The following is an 18015-nucleotide window of genomic DNA, read 5'->3' on the forward strand; positions in this document are numbered from 1 at the left end:
GCTGAGAGAACTGCTTTGCAAGTCAAACATGGATGAAGGACTTTTTAAACAGGCACTTGGCACATCTAGAGGCAGCATCTGAGTCTAAATATTTCATCCAGATGTTAGAAATAAATATCACACCTCGAGTGAATCCATCCTGAAAGACCCCAAAATAACTGAAGACAGAGACTGAAAGGAAGCAATTATATATATTTTTATAATGTCAGTGAAATATTTGGCTCCATCTTTGCAAAATTCCATTCTGGATGTTTATGGGAGTTCAGTGGGGATATGAAACGGGGCTGCAGGGTGCAGGCAGGTATGTGTACATTCTGTACCCTAAAGCTGTCTCATACCTGTTCAAGGTAGCCATGAAAATGGGATATGAGCCTACAGTAGTGACATCAAACAAGGTTTAAAACCATTTAGTGCTGAAAGGCCCGAGGCTGCCTCTGACTTCTCATGCTAACTGCCAGAGATGTGTATCACCTCAGCTGGAGCTGCTTGAGTGCAGTATTCATGGTCCTGATTTTAGATCTCATTTTGGGAAAATACTTCAAATGACATTTAACCATTTTAGCCAACAGCTTTGGGTTCTACCTGTGGTACAAGCTGTTCTGAGTGTATCTCACCAGCGCTGCTGGTAATGCTGGGTTTTGTGAATGTGAAGCCTTCCAGCAGTGGATTTTACTGGACGGCTAAATGCAGCTGCGTCCTGGGAATGTCCCTGAAGCTGAAAGTCGTTCTGGGAGATTCCCACAAACCAAGTAGGGGCAATTCCCCGACTTATTTATCTTTACTCTGCTGAGGCTAAGTTACAGTTCTCCCACAGCAAAGGCATGGGTTTACAAAAAAGGGAAACAAAAGAGTCCAGTTTCCTGAAGTTAAGGTCATCTTTGCCTAGCCATTTTCAATAAAACAAAGTTTGTGTTTAGAATGGTTTGGGGAAGTGCGGCTAAAGTGTCAAGTCATTTCAACGAGAGTGAAATGATTACTGGGCCACATGCAGCATACCACGTTTTATGAATGAATTCCAGAATTGTCCCTGTGTGTAGGAGTGACAAGATGTTAACTCTGCTCTAAACCTACTATTTTGAGTGTGCAAACCCAGATATTTTGGCATTTTGTTTAACACTGAAATATTTTTTTTCTGTTTAGACTGCTGCACAGTCAGGTCTGTGAAAGCCTGTTCCAGTGAACCCTTACCTCAGGTGAGTTTGCATTTAATTCTAGATGTTTCTGGTCACTAAATAAGTCAATGCTAGGGAAAGGCAATTGTGGAAAATTTACTTTTAATGTTGTAAAAATTCTGAAATGTGAGATGAAAGCTTAAGTACACCATGGTCAGATTGCAGGAATCCATGAGCCATTGACTGTCTGTCTGTGGTAAAAAAAAAGACGCACAGTCCACATGTCACTGTAAAATAATATACTTTATTATGACCATACATTTCTCAGGATCAATACAAAGCACTTTTCTGTTTTGTTAAGTGATGTGACAGTTTCTCTCCAAAGGACAAAGAAGACAGGTATACAGTATATTAACACAAAAAATTATGCACGATTGCTTATATAATCTGTGACAGAGAGGAGACTAAAACAAGATTAATGCCTGGCAAAATGAGATCATGTGACTGCATGTGATGCTCCATGTTAATTTCTGTACTCTAAATGAGATCGGTTTGAAATCAAGTCTGCCAAAACCCTGTGTCACCAGACCCGCTCAGAGTAATGGCAGCAGCCAGAACTTCATCATGATGCAGCATAAATAAAAAGGCAAAATCTACACCAAATGTTGATAGGTAGATAGACAGATATTTTATTGATCCAGAGGGAAATTCAAGATCTCACTATTCATCTCACTAGTATTTGTTTTTCAAGACTAATCTAAAGTCTCTGCAGCTGGGTTTCACTTGTTCGCAATCCAGTTTCTGTTGTTTTTGCTTAAGGGGAATGCACTCCTCTTGAAAATAACAAGAATCTGCAAATCTGGAAAAGTGAAACTTGCTAATTTGGAACAAAATGAAAATGTCTTATACAATTGTCACCTTAGATTTACGTGTAAAACTATATTCTCTGATAATGGCAAATATGTTGTATATAACAAGCACAATTTTGAAGTGCACTGCAATGTAACAAATCACTGTCTGCCTTTATGTCCTCTGGAGAAAAACTTAACCAATACAGTCATCTGTCTATTGGAGGATCAGGGTAACGAACAAAAAAGCATACATTGCAAAATAAGTCTTTTTACACATAAATATCAAATACAAAGGCAGATGAGAAAGAGCCTTGTTTATGTCAGTAAAGCTTTTGACCATGCAACGTTCAGTACCTTAAAAAAAAAAATAAAACACCAAAAATGTTGAACACAGCTTAGTCCACCAGAGACACATAACAATATCAAATATATACACAATACAATAAAAATAACAATATCACGTTTTCTGCAAGAGCACGGATTTATCATATATTTTACAGCTAAATTTGTACCATTAGTCCAGCACATTAAGATGTGCACAGGTAGCTTGAAGGGAGGAAAAGTGACTATTACTACAACGCTACGAGGTCATCAGAAGTATTTAAATACAACATTGAAATAGAAGCTGTAAAAATAATATACTCCGAATACATTTATATAATTATATACACATACATATAGGTTAAATACTGATCATTCTGAATCCCTGGATTGCTGAAAACGTCCTTTGTCGATTTAGGCAGCTAGCTAAGTCGCACTGACTCAGGCCCTCTGCTAACAGTTTCCACCGCTGCTCTGAAAATTGTGCTTCACATTTTGGCTGTCACGGTTTTCTCCAAGAAGGTGGAAAAAGCAAAAAGGTGACTGGTTGGTTATTTAAAGGAATAGTTAAACATCTTCTGAAAATATGCTTATTTGCTTTTCTTTTTTTTTTTTCTTTTTTTTAATCAAAAGTTAGAGAGAAGAATGATTACGCCCTCACATTAGCTCATCTTAGCATAAAGACCTTGAAAAACTGTATGGACTTACGAAACAAGATGTAGTCTTGAGTGATAGTTGAGCTGTAGAGATGCTGGTAACATCTTAGGGACATTTATTATTATTTTTTTGTTTGTTTGTTTTTTTTTACCTTTGGACAGAGCCAGGCTAGCTGTTTCCAGTCTTTATGCTAAGCCAAGCCAACTTCATGCATAACTCTAAACAAGAAAGTGAATAAGCAAACTTCTCAAAATGCTGAACTGTTTTTTAAGCCTAACCCGAATTTGATGCCACATGAAACACATTTTCTTTGTTTTTAATAGCCTGCTTCTACCTGTAGATGAACATATCACAATGCAGAAAGTAACATTTCAAGCCATATTCATTCATTTATCTTTGAGAGGTTTCTGTGGCAGCTCTTTCTCCCTCAGTTCAGTCCAGTCAGTTTGTTTTGAACTGCATTAACTATGACAATCTACTGTACTACTGCCTGCCTCATAAGTGCATTATTGTTGTACAACATTTAGTGTTTCATACCTCAAAAGAAAAGCTTTCTGCTGCCTTAAAGAGGAAATCCACCCTTAAACAGAATGTGAGCCTACGTGTTCCTCTTGTCTTGGTTTGTATTGCAACACACATGCTCTAAAATAGATGCTAGAGAAGAAGCTAGAAACTCTAGAACTCACAATCAAAGTTTTATCATTCAGCATGGGAGACTAACAATCAGTAACAGTTGGGATTCAATAAAATATGAGAACATGGACCAGCTTTGACTGTAGACAGGATGGTTGTTTTCTTTCTTTTTTTTTTTATTAATTTAATTGCCTAATTATATACTTTTGTTGAAAACCTATTCCCAGTTGAAAGGCCTAATGCATCCAAGACTTTTTCCTACCTCTGCATGGATGTGAGAGTCCAATGTTCTAATGCTGCTTATGAGGAGAAACTCGGGAATCTGTTCAATTTTAAGTAAGTAAATATTGTCTATCATTAACTTCACTCTCATGGTATCAGTATCTTACGCTGATGAACCTCATAATACCCAGGGTGGATATGTACCTATTTGTTTTTGTGTAAAAACGAGACTTCATTATATCATGGAGGTTAACCTGTTGGTTGCAAATGCTCTATCAAGATCGCACGAGGGGAGACACTTTATTTTAGGGTGGATTTTCCTCTTGACGTACCACCTTCACACAATTAAGGCACCTTTTAAACCCCTGAGGGGTCAATGGGTTCTTCTAATAAGAAGAGAAGCAACAATAACAACATGGAACACAGAACTGGACTGAAACAAACCAACAACAACAACATTAAGTAAGACAGTCAACAAAAACGTTACGGAATGTCTATGGGTAAGATACAAATGCCAGAAGTGCCCTGTTACATTTCTTCTCATCCTTTAGGTTTAAAGAGCAGCACCACGCCATGCAGAAGTCCTGGACACGCTGTGGCTGTATCCTGAAGCACCTTGATCAGTCAAGAAGGTCTTCCCCAAACCTCATCAGGCTTTGTGAGTGGGTATGTGTATGCATGTGTCACTGGTAGGAGTCAGTAGCCAACGTTGAGCTTGTTCTTGTTGAGCTCTCTCTCCAGGTTTCCTATTAGTGTGTCGATGCTCTCCTGCAGGTCTCTCAGGTTGACCCTGTTGCTCAGCACGGGGCTCATATCCTGGATCTTCATGTACGCCTGGTAGGTGTGCTCTTTAGGCAGGCAAGGAGGCAGGATGTGGTCGCACACCCTCTCTTCCTCCTCCTCCTCCTTGTCCACTAATGGCTGCCCATAGCCGGAACCATCACTCTCTACTTGTTTCTCCTCCTCCTCCTGTTCCTCCTTTTCTTCCTCCTTCCCCATTTTCTCTCGCTGAGGTTGCTCCAGCTCTGCAGGATCAGACGCGGGGCTTATGACCTTCTGCCCTTCATCTTCCTCTGCATCCTCAGACTTTTCTTGCCCCTCCTCAGCTGGCTCTGTATCCTCAGAGGGCACATCATCATAGTCTGCCTCTTCTTTGCTTGGAGGCAGCAGAATTTCAGAGGGGAAGTAGCTGTCACCACAGTCACTCCAGTCGCCGGCGTAGCGGTTGCTGGGGCTGTCCAGGCGCCCAGGTCTAGGCCGCAGAACGCCTGCCACATCTGCTTCAGAGAGGTTCAGGACCTGGGGGCGATCTTTCCTCCGGCGTAATGGAGGGGCTGACAGCAGGTCAGATGAGGCCAGAGCCAAAGTGGCCGCAGGGGGCTGGGAGGAGGACTGGCCACTTGGGTCCACAACTGGAGGAGCGGACAGGAAGAGGAAAAAAAAGAACATTAACAATCAGATGTATGCATGTCCTTAATCTTAACCTCCCAACCTTAAAGTACATGTTAAACATTTTGGGGAATCGATTTATTTGCTTTCTTGAGCAGAGTTAGATGAAAACCTGAAAACACGTCTGTATGCTCATGTATTTCTAGTGGGGCATCGCCCTGCAGATACTTCTGTTTTTATTCGCCAGAGTTTTTGGATTTCTGTTCCCACCCCAACTTTCAGACGGACTCTTTCACAGTAATGTCTGATGTAAATATGTACATTTTTTAATTGTAGATTTTTAATGCCATAAACTTAATTACAGAAATCTCAAAACACTGGCACAAAAAAACTCAACTATCTGCAAGATTTCACCAGGAGTGAGTGACAAAATACTATTTTGTGATTTGTGTGACAGATCCTTTAAATCATTAAGCAATCAACTTGATGATCAAACTGACATTCAAAGCATGCCTCAAAAACAACAAGCCTTTTTTTCCTACCATTTATAAAAGACCTTAGATTTATCTGAATGAACATCATGGGAGACAAACGATAGACCAGCAATGAATTCATTAAGTTGTGGGAATCGTGGACACACCCAGACAAAATAATCCACACATGAACATGCCATGCTGTGGTCAAAGTCAGTCATAAACATGCCTGAAGTCACACCACCACAACACTTTGATGCTATTCTTTGGCACTACTTGTTATCAACTGCTCACTGAATCAAATCTAAAAATTAACTAAACTGGAGCCCCGTTTGGACATTATGAAAGAATCATCTGACTGTGTCATGAAAAGGAACAGCGAGCACTCCACCACAACCAGCACAGTCCGGTTACCTGTCTGTCTTTATCTCTGTGTACCTACACTTGTTGACACCGCTAGCTCTCCCTTACTGGATTGGAAAAAAAAAAACAACAAAAACATAAAGTGTTAAAAGTTTGGGCTGTAAGTACAAGAAGTACAATATAAAACAACACTGAATTTTATTGTGTCCACGAGAGTACCATGGAAGCTTTTCAAATGTTATCCTTACATGCCTTAAAAGAAAGATGAAGATGAGTTATGAACCATGTTGACTCTAGTTCATTCACCAAGGGTGGCAGTTGCTGATACAGTATTTATGTTCAGTGGTTGCATGCCTTGCAACTCCCCTGAGGCTAAAGACTCAAGCAATTATCACCTAAAACAAACAGAAATTATCTGCCTTTAAGGGGCAACATGTTATTTAATTTCAGACATGATTCACGGACTGAATTATTAAAAGTTATTGGCTGTCAGCAGAGAAAATGAGGTCAGGAAAAAAGACCAAAAATATTACAAATAAAGTGTTACAAATGGCAAAATGTACTTCCTGTGCTGATTTCATGGTGGATTTAAAAGTGTTAGCACAATAACAAACAAGTGCACACACACACTTTCTCATCTTTTTCCTGTCATTCTGTATGTCCAACCACCTGCTCACATCAGCTCACACACACAGTTGGCAAACAGTATAACTCACCCCCCCGCCACACACACACACACACATACATATGCTCATGCTCTCTCATACAGTGAGTGTGTAATGTCATTGGATGTCTGATGTCCTTGCCCAAAGACATGCACACTTGAGGCCTGTGTAACAACGCCTCAGAGGGTATGCGTGTGAAGAGGTGTGAAGAGGTGGCTGGAAATATCCCATAATGATTGTGAAATGTTAGGGTGAAGCTTCAGGGGCTGAGGGCTAAGGTTAAGACTGGAATGTCTTTAATTACAGTCCAGGCGTCCTCTGAGCTCCGAGCTGGGGAAGCAGGAAGAATCGGGATGTCACTGAGGGTGTAAACAAAAAGCTTGAACCTGGACTGAAGGCTTTGTCAAGGTTATTACAGGTCATTACAGGTACTAGCTGGGTGACATCAGCTGCAGACAGGAGCGCAGAGCAAGTGCAGGCTCCTGCTGAGGATTAAAACCGATTTTCTTCAGACCACTTGACCCTGTGGCCCTCCATCATTGTCTGCATGTACGCACTCTCTAAAATATCTTTGCACTTTTTGTTTATCCTTTGAAATTCCACTTGTACTTCACTAGTCTCCCTGCAATTATGGGATTCACAAATGCTGACTTATTCAGTTGGTGCACTTTGTTTCCGTCTGTGTGTTTCTTCCCCACTTGATGTAAAGTAGGGAGGAGGGGGTTTGACTCGACAGCAGTTTACGCAGAACTGGTTCAATGCTGCCTTTAGATTTAGAGGCCAGACGTGACACACGCTCAGTTCTTCTTCAGACGTCAATTAGTAGATCTGATTAAAGCTGCAGGTTATCTAACGTTTAATCTATCAGGGATTAAAAGTCTGTTCAGTGTGATGTTAGAAACATAATAAAGCATGCCAGGAGACACACTGAAACTTAAAAGAGAACTTAAAGGAAAATCACTGCATGCTGTAAAACAGCTTTCTTCCAATTAAGACTCAGTAAGTGAGCTCAGTTTTGGATTGATGATGGTGCATATTCAAAATCACTTAATGGATTTTCAGACAGGCTCATGGCCATAATGTTAATTCCACAGAGGGAAATGCTTTTCTTTCCAACTGAGGTTGGAACAGGCAAACTGCCAACTTCTACAGTAGTAAAGTTATATGCTAATAGCAGCAGTGCATTTTCACACGATCTTATCTTTTCAATCTGCACGCAGGCAGGAACATAGTGGTCAGTTTGCTTTATGTTTTGTTAAATTGTCTACAGCTGCTGAGACTAGCAGCCAGTGAATGACTCACACACTGATTAGAGTCAAGGTGAATACATTTTTATTTTTTTTAAAAATAATACTTAAGGCTGAAAAATATCAAATTAGTTGGTGTAACCAGTAGAAAATTTCCCTCTGCCTGAAGCTCTTCTTCATTATTCTTGACCTTCTCCTGAATAATCTTTGGGTCCGTTCATATCTCACGCTGCACAGACAGCTGCAGCTGGCAGAGAACAGCTGTGCAGACAGACAGATGACCTGCTCTGAGGAAAGCTGGTACTGGGTATCTGTCTGGTATCTGTCCTTAGTTGGTGATTTATGTTAAGACGGGGCCACGCCTCAAAAGTTTGGTTTACACTGGGGCTTACGGGCTTGGTTGTGATTGGCTGAGTCTGCCATGATGAAGCACTCTGCGGAGAGTTTCATCTTTGAGGGCCAACAGATGGTGGCCAATGGCTATCAGAAGCTGTACTTATGCCAGTGGTGGATAACCTCAAGGATCAAAGCGGCAGAGAACTTTAACAGCCCTTTGTAGAGCTGTACCGCAGCACTGGCACTGATTTGTACCCTCGAGCAGGCAGGGCTGAAGGCTGCAATATGCACTGACATGCAGTATAGTATCTGACAATAAACAAAGAGTGTGTTTCAAACCAAACTACCTGGCAGAGCTGTATTTAACATGGCAAAATACTGTCTAAAAACAACATCACAAAACGTAAAACGTCACTCACCTGGCCAGAGCTGGAGCAGGTAATGCAGGACTTCTATGTGTTTTTTGAAGTGCAGCGCGCTGGCCAGCTCCTCAGAGTCGATGAAGACTCGATTGGTGTGACACGACGCCTCCTGACGTTGACTCAGCAGCACCGGGCCGAAACACACGGCCAGGTTCTGACACGTCATCTTGTTCACTTCCTGATAGGACGCTACCAACTTTAGGTGGTCGAGAAGCCTCCGCAGAGTCATCTGTTGAACACACACACACACACACAGACAAATAAGGCATGTTATTATTATGATTAGTAGTTGTAGTAGTACCACTGGCAGCAGTAGAGCCGTGCTGTAAAATCTCCTTCATCAGGCTACTTGTAGTAGTAACCAAACTATATTTCATGGAGGAAATTAAGAAAAATTTTGCAAATGATTGCAACATTGCTAACTATTGCTACACATCTTGCTATAATGCAGCTGTGACAGTAATAGTAGTAGAAATACATGATGGACTCTGAGCTTACATTCCTCATGTTTTTAACAGTGAAAACAACTTTTTGCTTAGCGCTGCAGGATGTGAAGTCAGACAAAACATCTGTGTTGCAGACAGTTCAGCATTTATCTTTACTTGTTGTTGGTAATGAGTCTGTCACTTGCAGTTTGTAAAAGTACTTTGGTTGAGCAGCTCTATCAGAAAAAGCACACTGTATATTCAGCCAACAAGTAAGAAATTGCAGTGCTGAAAAGTTACATTTGAGATTTTTACTTTTCAACTGTAAAATTGTACATATACTTGTGTAATGTACGTAAAGAATACTTAAATATCCTGAAAAAAAAAACATTTGAAAATATTGGTATCTGCATTAAAAATTCAGCCCGACTTTGGTTTTCACTTTGTGTCATTTATCCTTAATCTGAAAATAGCCGAGGGTGTAGAGAAAATGACACTTTTACAGGCTTGCGAACTGTATGCTACCACTAATATCACCCAATGTCAACGCATATGTAATAGAAGTTAACAGTAGTGATCAGTAACATTATCATCATGACCATCATTATCTGTGCCACAACTATCTCTTTCACGGCCACGTCCGTGACGATATGCCAGCACTGTGATGACTGCAGGAGGCAGCCGGGGGATGTTTGTCTTCCTCACCCTCTCCACCTCTGGCAGGCTGTCCAGCAGACTGACGGTGTGCTCCGAGTCTGCCTGGTCGTTCTCGCAGCCCGCCGGTCCTATCCGCAGAGGCCTCGTGGCCATGGACTCCAACACTGCTTCATACAGGTTCTTGGTGATCAGAGGGTAGGGCAGCTCTCGCAGGTAGTCCTTCAGTACTCCTGAAAAAGTGGGAGAGAAAAGAAAGCGTGAGGAAAAACTGCTGCAACAAGACAGTGAGCTGATGTTAAATTTGTCAGTGTATGATCCTCTGAGTGAGTTCCTTGCAGCATAATTAAGGTTCATTCCCACACTTGAACAGTTTGAGTTTTTTCCCTCAACACAAGCAGCTTTAATAGCTGACAAATCACCAACAATATATCCTTATGAAGCGGTATCACAGAGAAATAATAAGCTTTTATTATTTTATTCTTCTGTTAAACGAGTGATCCTGGCGCACTTTCTTGGCTGCAAATTGAGGTCCCATTGTTTCCACAGGTGATCCTATTGCGTCTGCCCGATTGGAGTCGGGTGTGACTCCGCACCCAAAAGCATTGGGGGGGGGGGGGTTTGGTGTCTGTGACGGTGCATTCACACCTGTGACTTCTGCCTCCCGTAGTTCAGACAAAAGTTTCGGGGAAAACATGAAACCCACGCTGTCTATCTCCACTAAGCCCCTGAAATATCGCTGGCATGTCTTTTCATCAAAGGCGGGGGGGGGGGGGTTAAATACGGGAATAAGACAAGGGTCTTGGCAGTGTGACAGCTCTTTGTAGTGAGTGTCTGCTCTCTTTTCCCTCTGCATGAAGCTGGATCAGCTTTCGGAGACAGCCTGGGGGCTGTGTAATCAGTAAAATTGGTTATGCTCCAAAGTAATACACACTCAGCATCTCTGGAGATCAACAACAATATAATTTTATGTGACTTTAAGGAACAGTTCACCCAAAAATGAAAAATCAGTTATTATCTACTCATCTCCGTTCTGAAGGAAAGTCCGATAACGTTTCTTCCTTCACTCCATGTAGATTATCAGAACCCAAGATCCCAGTTTGATTTGAAAAGATGTTATTTACTCCCTTTTTTAACTTGAAATCTTTACTGTGGCTGCTAAGCTAGGTGTTATCATGCACTTCGTCTGAAGCAGGTACACAAGCTCAAACAAGTGTACAAGAGCCGCAAGACATCTTTTCATCAATGTGGAACCTCGGAGCTTCCAGAGAGCTCTATGGAGCCGTTCACTGGTTTTGGTTCTTTTTTTAAAATTTAAAACAAGTCCCCAGCTTCTACAGCTGTTTCAGAGAATGTTGAAATATTGTTGTGCTGTGAAACTCTTGAAATGTTTTGTGGACTAAGAAACTTCACCAAAGTTTCCACTGGCATGTGGGATGAATGAATGAATTTTCTTTTTTTTTTGAGTGTTCCTTTAAGGGTTACAGCTATAGTGATGAAATGGTCAGCAAATAAAGCTCAATGTCAAATCACTGAGAAATGTGAAGGACGTCCTCTGAGCGTATTTCATGTACGTCAGTCAGGACACTCACGTCAAGGTTTTATTATTATAATATTATTCTGAGCAAGTTTGACACAGACTGTCCCTGAGCTTACAAATCGCTCTATAACACTTTGATGGACATGAACACATGGATTCAGAGCTTTTAAAGGGCTTTCATGAGTAAGATTAGTGGAGTTACCCTTTAGTGTTTAAGATTGGCCAATTTACAACAGAAAATGAGCTACAGAGTGACGCCTGTAAACCAGTTCATGCAGAAAACTTGTGTTACCGCAGTCAAATGTAAATTCCTTTGCTCGACATAATACACCCACACTCACTCCATTGTGTACACTGTGCTGTATATCTGATGTACACCTTACAATTAAGCAATTAAGTTTTGTTCTGCAATACTGCTGTGCACTTTCAGGCACTTACAAACTGCTGAGACCTCACCTATCATCAGTACAATCATGTTGCTTCAAGGTGGTTTTAGTGGTGTTCAGCTAAGCACCGGAGAAATACTTCACTCAAATGTAATGTATTATTTATCTGTTGCATAGTTGGTGTCCTAATTCCATTTGTAGAAATGGCCAAAGTACTGAGACAATTCCTAGAACTTTTGCAACTGCTTCTGAATAGGTTGCTGTAAATAGGAGCTCTGACTTTATCTCCCATGCACCCCGAGGTGCTTTTCCTGCTTTCTATTTACAGCAAACGACAATGGAGTTCACTTGTAAATCCACTGACATCCTTCTCGGCCCAATAAAGAGAACGAAGGGCACAACTTAACACGCTCACTTTTCAATCCCAGTAAGTCCTCAGTCCAGTCTTTAAGGGAGCCTGAGGCTTAAAGCTTTTCAGTCTGTTCCTGACTGGCATTGTCTATGGGTGATTGTCCATCACCCATTCACCCACAGAGTATAAAGTGGACAAACAAATGTTTAAAAACCCTAAATTTCAGTGTTTTTAGGTGAAGACACTTTCCTGCTTTCTTTTCAGTCAACTTCATGGGAATAAGAGCTTTCGAATATAGGATTAAAGGGTGAAAGGAGGTTCTAAATTCAGTTCAGTGTTACACGACAAAGTCTCAGATTAGCGTTCAGTATCTGCACCCAGTGAGAAAATGAGCTACTGTAGACTTTAAGTAATGCATTTACTGACTAAACCCCTCATGGTCCAATATGTTTAATTAGTGATATTCCCACCAACCTCATGTTAGCATGCTAGTATGCTAAACTAAGCTGGTGAACATGCGAATTACCTGCTGCACATCAGCATGTAAGCACTGTGAGCATCTGCATTGCTGCTAACATGGCTGGACAGTCTTGTTACTTCTTTTATGGTATTTTCTTTGTCATTTGTAATGTGGTGGATTGAAACATGTTGTTTTTTGGAATGTGCATTACAGATGCACATACTACATGCATTACAGATGAGCTCAGACAATAAATATGCCATAAGGTGGAATTTTCCTTTTTAGTTGATGCTGTGAATCTGTCCTAATACTTATTATAATACCTACATACTTGAAATAAATAAATAATATGAATAATAAAAAATGTTAAATAATGGACTGTTTGGGGCAGTTACCATCTTAGCAGAAAAAACAGCAACTTTGTTCTCTTACTTCTTAAGGTCCCCCACAACAATTTACGCTCAGCTCGAGATTCAACACATCCCAACACACACAGACAAACACACACAGATATTGTGCATTCCTGAGGCAGTCAGTAGTGGCTCTGAAGAAAAAACATCTCATACCCAAAAAAGCACACTGTCCTTCTATGTAAGCCCTCCATTTCAGGTAGACTGGCACAATGACAGCTCTGGGTCACCGGGGGTCACACTTCAGCTGCAGGCAAACATGCACTTAAAACTTTATAAAATGTCCATGCAATTAAACATGTCCCCTGTGCCCTGCAAGCCAGCATAGCTGATCTGTGGCGGCATGTTTGCATTTTGTTTTCAGTTCTGTTTCACATTCTTCTGTAATCATTTATCTTCACCAGGTTTGGTAATGAAATCTGGTCTGAGCAAAAGATACATTCATGCTCCTTAACGCTCCTCTTAACACAGTGATTTCCAAAACAGATTAGGCAGAAATTCTTTGTGAACATCCTGTGGCTTCCCGTTGTCAATCTTTACTGAGACTTTACTGAGATAATAATAATCAGCTTGTTTCATCACAGGAAAACGGGCTGCCTGGAAGCAAAAATGAGCCTTGTTTTCTTATCCTTATCTCAGCAAAGCAAGGCGTTTTTTTGTTAAGCGTGTGAAAATAAGTTGCATAGAAGCACCACTTGGCTTTTGTCCCTCTCAAAATGGATAGTGAAGCATGGCGGACCCTCTGACCCTGAAGCAGATCATCCAGACACAACAAGAGCAGGAGTGTTTTACCTAAACGCTTCATGAAACCAAACATCCTCTTTTTGCCTCACACGCAATACAGGACTACTCCCCGTACGTATCTGGGCTCTTTCCATTTCAGTAATGTCAAAAATACACCAGTCACTCAGACCTTGTGTACGTGTGTGTGTGTGTGTGTGTTTTTCTGAAGTGAGGAGAATACAGCCATTCAGGTAAATCATTAGCCTGCTATGAGTCAGTGCTTGTGTTTACCTTAGTGGTCCTGTTGGTTCCTGATCCACACACATATACAAACACACGCTCGGCAAAACGCACACTTAGACACACACACATGCACACACACACAAGGTCATGGGCTCAGGGGTGAACAGGTGTGTTTCCCTACAGGTGCTTCACTTTCTTTCACAGCCCAGCTGACAACAAGCACACGCAGAGTATTTGCTCTCTAACATTTAAACTGTAGAGGTTTGGCCGTATACCAGCAGAGATATGAACTATACATACATTTATCTCCACCCACATGTATGGCTAATTAAGACCTGCAGTCAAAAGCAGCTCAGCAGTAAAGAAAAACAACCTCCCTGAAACAATGCTTCAAAACATGCCATTAAAGCTGCAGATGATGGCAGCTAAAAGCATTTTGATGTAAATGTTTTTTACCCTGATGAATTCAGACTTTCAGTGTTTCAAATGTGCCACCAAACACTACAAGGCACACAATGCACTGGGGCACGGCTCTACCTTTGACCTGTTGTTCAAACAAAGCGGAAGGTCACTCCTCTTGTCAATGCTGCAGTCAACGCCTCGCCTGGAGAACAAATGGGGGTTTGTTCTCCGTCCGGCCCCCTCCCTGCTGTCCTGCACGCCCCCACAACGGGGGGGGGCAGAGGAGATGCGTGTGTTGCGGCCTTGTCCTGGTAGCACGGTAAAGCTTTCACTATGGGGTTTCGTCATAACCCATTCCCAACTCTGGAAACGGGGCTCTCATGCTACATGTGGATTCATCAAACACACATCCACAGCCCATTTCTGAACCTGCAGTTTAAGAAATATTCAGACACCCACGCAGGCCTGCAGGTCTTTGTAAAGTGGTTGCCTGCTTCCCCGGGCCGGCCCAGGGTTCAGCTAATCCCCCATGCGTGAGCCAAATACCATCTGTGTTTGTTCGGCAACAAAGGGGGCACTTGTTAATGACTTTCCATGTCTTCACTGGAGTACTGCCGAGGGTGGTGGGGGCAAAGTAGGGAAGTAGGCTATGGAAAAGACGAGTCAGGCAAGGCAAATTAAAAGACCACAAACTAGGATCAATAACTGCACTGAGCTTTCAACCCGGCAGGGCTTGGGACAGGCTGGTTTCACTTTCTGAGGACAGGGGCCAGATATCTCAACCAGTCGCCCTTCATTGGATCACTTTAGAAGCTTTGTTTCCGCGCACAGGCCAAAACAAGTTGAGCTGAAGGCTTAATCATTAGTAAAGGTCACTGAAGTGTCCTCTAAAACCAAACTTTTTCACATGGACGCGTTGTCATTTTGAGATTTGATGTGTCTGAGGGCACAGCTGATGTCACGAAGCTGCCAAACAGCCCTATAATACTTTACTGACTCAGCTCCATTCCCACTTCAAACAATTAAGTAAACTCATGATCAGGTAATAATAAATCATGAGATCTTTTAAAACTACATAACAACACAGAGGGCATCATTAAACCCCGCAACTGGGAATAAATTAATCCCAAATTTAACAATGGCACCACTTGAGAGGCTGTATTGAAGTTGTTAGATTGATGCTATTTTTGTTATTGTTGTTGCATTTTATCGCCGTCTGAATGTTGCAGGAATCTTTCTGGTACAATGTTAGAAGTCTCTGTTGTGCACGGTCAACCTCTCAACTGTCTGAAAGCTCTGATGAAAACTCTTCCCCGACAGACTTAATAAAGGAAACATAGGTATATTTAGGGTGAACTATCAGGGGCATTTAAATACCTATTGAATAAAATAGTTTTAACATTTTCACTTGCTGAGAGTTAGCAGAGAGGATCGATACCACAGTCATGTCTGTGCAGCAAGTGTGAAGCTACCACTAGTGGCCGGTTAGCTTAGCTTAGCACAAATACTGAAAATAAGGCAAAACGGTGAGCTTGGCTGTGTCAGCATGTAGTTAAATCTGCCTACCAGTGTCTTAATTAATACGTTGGTAGGCATACTTTGTTTTCAGATTGTAGTTTTAAGATAGGTTGGACTCACAAAGATGGTTTTAGATCTTCTTTAGAATCTGGGTTTATCAAAAAAAAAAATATTATTAATGAGCAGTCACTCTGATACTGAATTGTAGAGTCCCATGTTTCTGAAAGCTTCAGAAACGTCAAGTTGTCCAATATTCTGCAGTGTAAATTGAAGTAGCTGAGAATTACAAACAGCAATTTCCACACTTACGACTCTGGTGGGTTGTTAGATGGCTGCCAGGGGTTGATGGAGGTCATGAATCCCCCTGGTCCACCTTCACATCAGCCATCAACCGCGTTCACACAAGGACGAACAACTGAACGCAAACTGCTGAAGAGTCAGAGCATGCTCACACCTTTCTGGTCCTTTTGACTGAATTGTGATTTGAAACAAAGGACTGCCATTTAAAACCAAGGCGGGCTGCACACTGAGCATGTTTTGCAAGCTTTGGATTGAACTCTGATCCCTGGATAATCCCTTTCACTACCTCCTCTTTTAAATTAGCCGTGTGACACACCAGGCCTCTTAGCTCATCAGTTTGCTGTTCACTTATTAGCCTGTAGTCTGAATACACACTGAAGAGACTCTACTCTTTAATCCAGTTATTAGCCTTTATATGTTAAAAAAGTAGACAACAAAGCATGGGTGGACGTTTCACTGCAAATATTAATTCAAAGTAGAAGGGAATTCTTGAAACATAAAAAGATTTCCCTCAGAATACTGCCAAGACAAAGCAATAAATATATATAATGTCACTCATCTGGAAGATTTGTACCAAATGTTTTGAGAAAGTATGTTTTAAAACTAAACCTATGATTATATCCCAGATGGACATTTTTGCAGCACCCTCCATAAACCCCTCATCTGCCTCCCTTCCCCCTCTCTCTGCCCTCTTCCACTCGCTCAGGCCCAACTCGCTTGGTGGAGGAGATTTAGGCAGCGAGCAAAAACCAACAATCCACGCTGGTGCTGACCCTTTTTTCCTAACCCGCTCAACTGTTAACTGTGTTCTTTGCCCTGCCATGCAAATGCATGCGGATCAAAGCAGACATGATAGGACGACGCCTATATGGGGCCTCTTCCCAAAACCAACAGCAGCTCCTACAATGCCCAGGGGTTTCCATGGTCTTCCTCTTTTTGTGGGAGAGCCAAAAATCATGACCATGTCTTTCTCTACAACTTTGCCTCCCATCTGATCTGTTGCACTACTGGAATCATTACTCCATCCAGTGACACGGCTGTTTTTGTGAGCTGCAGGCTCAGTGAGGTGATCTGTAACTCGGTGGTTTCCATTTTTAATTTGAGCTGAGCAGCTGAGCAGAAATGAGCTGGAACTCACAGGGATCTGAGTGGCGTTTAAATTACTAGCTTTAAATAATGACACATGAAATTTGCAGCACTGCCTGCAACTTCTACACTTTCTCTATCATCATAAACAGACCGAGCTCTTTACATTTGAAAAAAGGATGACTAAAATGTGACCTGACAGAAGGGACAGCACTGAGCATGTCTCAACCACAAACCTGAAGAAGAAGGAATGACCTGAATGTACAGCGTGGTCTGCTTTGGTGTGTGTGTGTGTGTGTGTGTGTGTGTGTGTGGGTGTGTGGGTGTGTGTGTGTGTGTGGGCCCATCCCTAAGGCAACAGTCTTTACTGTTAGTTGACTGCTGGAATGCTTTTACTACAAACAGCACAGTCACACACACATACACATGTGCTGACCCATCTGCAGCAGACACACCAGTTCAGACACGTTTACTGGAGAAAGGTCTGGATCAATACGAAGTCCAGACTCCATTTGCATAATGCCCTGTTTGTTTTATTATTAATGTAATAGCAGCAAGTCTCTATGCTACAGAGACTTGCTCTCTTAATAGACTCTTCTCAACCCTTTTTCTCAAATCCTACAGCCTCCCCCAGTTTTCGCTATTTCTGTTGCATCCCGCTGTATTTTATTTACATCTTTGTTTTTAAAATCTCCCCAGTTTCTATTGTTTAAATCTTTTTGTCTTTGCGATTTTTAATCTTGTATAGGGCGCATTTTCCTAAAAAGTGCTGTAAAATAAAGTTTGTTTTCTACAGTAGAATAACTAATGAATAAAGCAGAGTAA

At 41.6% G+C, this 18015-nt stretch overlaps 1 protein-coding gene across 3 annotated transcripts in view; it reads right to left on the bottom strand.

The window, feature by feature from the left end:
• Positions 1 to 1396: 1396 nt before the first annotated feature.
• syde2 (synapse defective 1, Rho GTPase, homolog 2 (C. elegans)) overlaps positions 1397 to 18015 on the bottom strand; it is a 44801-nt gene continuing 28182 nt past the window's right edge. For 2 of the 3 annotated variants that reach the window (XM_046390853.1, XM_046390855.1), the window contains exons 6-8: positions 9822 to 10003; positions 8689 to 8920; positions 1397 to 5208 (exon numbers count right to left, since the gene is read on the bottom strand). In XM_046390853.1, coding sequence (XP_046246809.1) covers positions 4493 to 5208; positions 8689 to 8920; positions 9822 to 10003 — 1130 coding nt within the window. In that variant the 3' untranslated portion in view covers positions 1397 to 4492. Of the gene's footprint in view, positions 5209 to 5834; positions 7046 to 8688; positions 8921 to 9821; positions 10004 to 18015 lie in introns of those variants that run through there. The other variant, XM_046390854.1, reaches the window with a different exon arrangement.

The sequence above is a fragment of the Scatophagus argus genome, chromosome 6, assembly GCF_020382885.2.
Source record: "Scatophagus argus isolate fScaArg1 chromosome 6, fScaArg1.pri, whole genome shotgun sequence".
In the NCBI taxonomy this organism is placed as follows: domain Eukaryota; kingdom Metazoa; phylum Chordata; class Actinopteri; family Scatophagidae; genus Scatophagus; species Scatophagus argus.